The sequence below is a fragment of the Athalia rosae genome, chromosome 5 (assembly GCF_917208135.1).
Source record: "Athalia rosae chromosome 5, iyAthRosa1.1, whole genome shotgun sequence".
NCBI classification, from domain to species: Eukaryota; Metazoa; Arthropoda; class Insecta; order Hymenoptera; family Athaliidae; genus Athalia; species Athalia rosae.
The window spans coordinates 10,630,126-10,635,732 of NC_064030.1; the positions used below are offsets into that span (position 1 = coordinate 10,630,126).

The window sequence follows — 5,607 nt, forward strand, 5'->3', positions numbered from 1 at the left end:
ACAGTGTATTAAAAAATTTGATTGCGACGAGTGCTCACACGTACTTCTCTCGGATACGCGCCAGGCAACGCACCAACATCAAATACTGACGTGTTATAAGACATACCCTACCTTTAGTGATGACGAGCTCCATGGGTAATCTCACCAACATTTCTGAGACTTACCGAGAGATATGCATCATGCAATTAAATATTTATGCAATCGAGTACCCGTTCGTGCAAACGGAATATGGGGTTATAGACAAGGTGCAGGGATTAATCGTTGAACGAATGAACCAGACACAGGCTTGTTGGTTCGACCATCCCTGTCGAGAGCACAGGCTTTTTGTTCTTCGTAAACTTCTCGTATCCAGGTTAACACGTGGGTTAAAGTGGTTTTCGGTTGACGAGAAAGAACGGGCAAAGTGGTCGAAGAATCTAGTCCGTCAAGGACCGAATTCTCGAAAAGAGAGCGCCGCTGTAAAGAAATTCAGATTTCAGTGAGCGATAGTGCCATTCATTGTTGCGATATTAGATAATTCGAAAACTTACCTGATATAATAGCCTCTAGTCATCTTATCGCGCCTTAGGTGTTTCTTACCTTGTATTGTATATATGTATATTATAGCCCATATCGGTCAGTATTTTAAGTTTATTATTTACTAGATTTATATAGTCCTAGCATCTCGCAATGTGCAATATAATTATATAATTATACCTACATGATTACAATGCTCGTAACCTCTGCATCTAGTATGCTTTACATGAGCCATTGACTTACATGCAGTTGTTTATTTAATGATTTGACACGTTGAAGAAATATACGACGCACATTGCTATACCGATCTCAGGTGACCCGTATATGAGTCTGTTACCTGAAAATGAAAAAAATGAACAAATTAAACTATACCCTAGTATATCTTACATTCATTCTACATAAGTCACTATAAAAAGAGAATAACAAGAACAATTATACTAATGATAGAAACAATAACGACAGAAACAATGACAAAAACAATAATAATAGTAACAACAACGACCATAATAATAACAATAACAAATACAGTGCGAATAGCACTTACTTGCGAATGCAATGCTAGTTCTCATATGTATATCTACCACCTGCGTTGTTCGGTTCATGAGCTGTCGTATTGCCATATTCCGCTCGAAATATAAACAACTGATACCTGAAAACGAATGCAATCGTAATTAAATTCACTATACTATAACTCAATAACAATTAATTCACGAAATTCGTACCTACCTGACACTTCAAAGGATAGTAGCACTCGCGAAACGCGCTAATAATGAACTTGTGATTCATTTCTTTTCCTCGGTTAACTCGACAAATCGGTTGCATTTCGAATGCGTGTCGCGGCAAATTTCCCATTCGAGGCAATCAATTCAATTCATTTCAAACATTCCATTCTACGTTTTTGTTATTGGAATCGATTATATCTACTTCTCCAAACCATTCGACGGCGCCAGTATAAGGTATGCATACAGATACAGATATAGATATCAGGGTATTCCCCTGTTAGATTCCAGCAGAAAAATTACAGCAATTCGAAGTTGAATACGATTTCATGATGGCCAATAGTATTTCGACTATATCAACTAACACAATTCGCTATTTCTTCCAGGGATATGAATCTAAAAGAGTTCCCAATTCCATACAACTAACGTCATACGACGTCCTAATGCTCGTCCTAATGTCAATATACGATTTTTTTAGGTACATCTTTGGTGGGTATAGTGAGTTTATGCGATCTCATGAGTTGGGGCAATCACAGAGAAGCATCATTCAAAGCTGATTACAGGATGAAAATATGAACCCAAAAACATAATATAAACAAGTATTAACATGTTTTACGTTTCTATTGAAATTTTGCAAAGCATCGATATCGCTCTCAAGTAAGAGTTTTTTGTACTATGATGTTTCAGGATAGGTGAGAAAAAAAAAAAAAATTTCAATTTTTCGAACACCCGAATTTCGTCACCGGTTTTTAAAAAATAAAAAATTGTAGCGCGCAACTATATTTTCAACAGCCTATTATATCTAGATCTGTAGATGGTATCGGACTTTGATACTAGGTAAATTTGTTCGTCTTGAACCACTACTTTTCGATGTATATTTTATCGATTGTCCACGAATTTTTCGAAGTCAGTTTCGAGAATTCAAAAATCAAAAAACTGAATTTTCGTAAAGTATGGCATTTTTGAGTGCTTTCAAAAAACTCTCAAGACATCTTCTCACCGAGCCTGAATTTTTGAGGTCATCCGGATCACGGGCCGAATTGTTTACGATTTTCGGCAGAATGTTTGATTTCAATTTCTCAGAAATCTTCTCATGGAGCCGAAGAGAGGTGTTGTGCGCTGAAGTGGGATGAAATGTCCCTGATGGAACGGGAGGAGTATGACGTGAAGACCGATGTCATCGAAGGCTTTGAAGACCTTAGACCTCTGGGTAGAACTGAGCGACGCGCCAATCACGCCTTTGTACTCTGCTTGAACGGACTGCATGCGGGCAACCAATGGCGAACGATGTTGGCGTATTTTCTGCCATGCAACAACGTGTCGGGCTCAGACATTTTTCGATTGGTGAGGCAATGCATCGGCTAAATCAATGACGCCGGAGCTGACCTCAAGATGACAGTCTGTGACCAGGGAACGAGTAACGGCAAAGCTTATCCCGAATTAAGAGTAAGCGAAGACCAGCCTTACTTCTTCCACGAAAGGAAAAAAATCATCGCGCTCTTCGACTTTCCGCACGCGGTAAAAAACGTTCTAGGATTGTTCCGTAAGTGGGGTAAGATCACTGCAGAAGATAAGGTTGCTGTTCATTCCGATTTTATTAACAAATTCCGTAGCGATCTCGGATGCGCAACGTCTAATCTTTGAAGTTATATCACGGAAGCTCACATGTGGGCTAACGCTTTAGAATGTATGAAATCCCGAGCTTTCCAGGTTTTCAGCAAGTGATTCGCTTCTGTGATGGAATTGGCGCGTCATTCGGAAGCTGTGAGATCGGAAACAATTTCTTACACCGCAAGATTTTGCGGAAGTATGGACGAAATCATAGATGCTTGCAACAGTTCGGGTATCTACAATGTGAACCCCGCAAAGAGGCCTTTGAGCGAGGAGGATGTGCGCTAAGGGCAGATGAAAGCGACCTGCATCATTCGTAGGAATAGTGTGAACAGTTCGCGGTATCCTTATGCTTTATCGCTAGCTGCGAGAGCAGTTCCGAGGATACAAGTTATGTACAGCATTATGTAATCAAGATTCGGTGGAACGACTGTTTTCCAGATTCCGAGGACGTGGTGGCTTTCATCCAAACTCAACGTGCAGAATGTTCCGACTCACCGCACGTCACTTGATATCGGTCGGCAACATTGTTTCCTCGAGGTGGGGTAATGTCATCTGCGCTGACCTGCTATACTTGGCTGTTGCGACTCCGACCGAAGAACCGCAGCTCGCCGGTGATCTTACGAAACGGCAATACGAAGCCGGTGTAAGTGCCGTCGAATTCTTCGAAGATGGGGAATTCGCACCAGTTGTTGACGACGAAAACGACGAACCTCTCGATACACGGAGCGAAAGCGACAGTGACGTTGAGGACGATGACGAACTCGACTTGGCGACGAGGTTACGCATGTTCCAACCCACCGCAGCTCCTGTGAGACCAGGATCGTACGAGGCTAACGCTATGGCCTTCTTCGCTGGCTATACGGTGAACAAGTTGTCCAAGCTGCACCCTTGTGACCGATGTCGAGATATGATGGCCAAAAAGGTATCCGATAAGGTCAATTCTAATGAAAGGTATACGGTATGCCGAGAATACGTAAGTGATGACACGTATCTAGTTACGTCATCAAAAAGACCAACTGGCAGGTACTATAGGATTGTCGTAGTTCAACTACAGTCTTTTCTTCCAGTATTCATCCAGCGTAAACACAAGGATGGCATACTGAAGGAGCTCGTTGCTCACGCAATTGCTGCAACGACCAAAATTGACCCGCAGTGGTTCGACGAATCTAATTCGTGCAACGGCCATAGGATCTTCGCTGTACAATTCATGTTGAGGGTTAAACTTCAACGTCATTGCTAGCTTAACAACAGGGCTGCCACATCAAAGAGCCAAGAGAAGCGTCGTGCAACCGCGACGAAACGAAATGCTCTCAAGCCAGCCAGGAGGATGCGAAATATCCTCCATACCTAAGGTTGATGAGAACTCTTGGCACTTTTGTCGAGTACACGAAGCCGATGGTAGTACGTACAGGTGATGCAGATACTTGTTACGTAATTCAAATAACTCTGTTGATTACAGCTTGTTCAGACAGCATTGACATTTTTTATGTTCACGTTGCAAATGATGAAATATTGACGGGCGGAGTAAATATTTTACACAATAGTACCATAGCATTACATGGAGAACCATGATAAATACGAAGTGCCTTTGGGTTTTCTAGGTTATGTGAGATAAACGTGTTCTAAAAAAATACCGTGGAGTCGCCATTTTTTTGCAATTGATTACGTGATATCGGTATATTATTAATATGAACGTATTCTTATATTATTATTATTACATAATTATATATCAATACGAACATATTAATAACTTACTACTATTACATAATTAAATGTATGTGAAAAGGGAACGTTGAATTCATAGCCGTCCCGATCTTACCGAGAGTTCAGGGTGAGCTGCTCGTGCAGTTATATTGCAGGGATTAACACCCACGTGTAAAATAGAGCTGTAAATTCGGCAGAAGTTCTCGAGCGACTTCGCGGTATGAAAAAGTTGGTCGACTTACACTTTCTTGATAAGAAAGCATTTAATGTGATAACGATCCATTTGGAGTAATCCAAATGTTGAACTCCCTGTAGTATGGCTATTCTGTTAGGAATAGTTCTCCCTGTTCTCTCAGGTAGGATTGGGACATTGTTGACCGACGCACGTTGATCTCATGTTCTTGTGATCGGTTTATTAGACCGTTCACTGTAACAATGGTTCTCAGTATTTGGTTGGTCTACCGTCATCCTGTACCTTGAAGAGTTTTCGCATGTCGAAAGCGCAAAAACGGGTGAAGTGGACTCCATTTCACTCCAGTCTCCTCCATGAAATTTCTGATACAATTGTTCATGTTTTTTTCCTCCGAACTAGTAAACAGATTGTGGGTTCAATCGATTCGTGTTTGCCTTTGATCTGGCGACACTTATAAAGTGTCGGACAATCGTAAATGTGTATCGAGTGTAGCGTAACGCTTACTATCCAATCTAGAATTTAATGGGATACAAAGTACTTTGATGGATGCAAATCCCAGTCTAACGGCAGAACTTCGTTCCCCAATATCGATGCAATGATTATAAAACATGCGATTATTACTAATTCAAAGTTTCGACTCTCAGATTCGGCGAACTGGCGTTCATCGTCGCTGCCCGACGAAATCGATGGACCCTATTGTATTACACTTACAAGTAGAATCTCTTATTAATCGAAATATCACTTGTTGTCTGTATTTATATTTCAGGATTCGTCGCTTCAATAAAATAATTTTGGATTTTAAAATTGATCTGTGGCCTTTTTGTATCCAACTCCGATTTAATTCCAATCATTAAATGTACC

General features: G+C 40.8%; 1 protein-coding gene across 1 annotated transcript; it reads left to right on the plus strand.

The window, feature by feature from the left end:
* Positions 1-1,368: 1,368 nt before the first annotated feature.
* On the plus strand, positions 1,369-5,607 carry LOC125501148. The gene has a single exon (XM_048656247.1). The coding sequence runs from the start codon at positions 3,331-3,333 to the stop codon at positions 4,087-4,089; it is 759 nt and encodes a 252-aa protein (XP_048512204.1). The 5' UTR covers positions 1,369-3,330; the 3' UTR covers positions 4,090-5,607.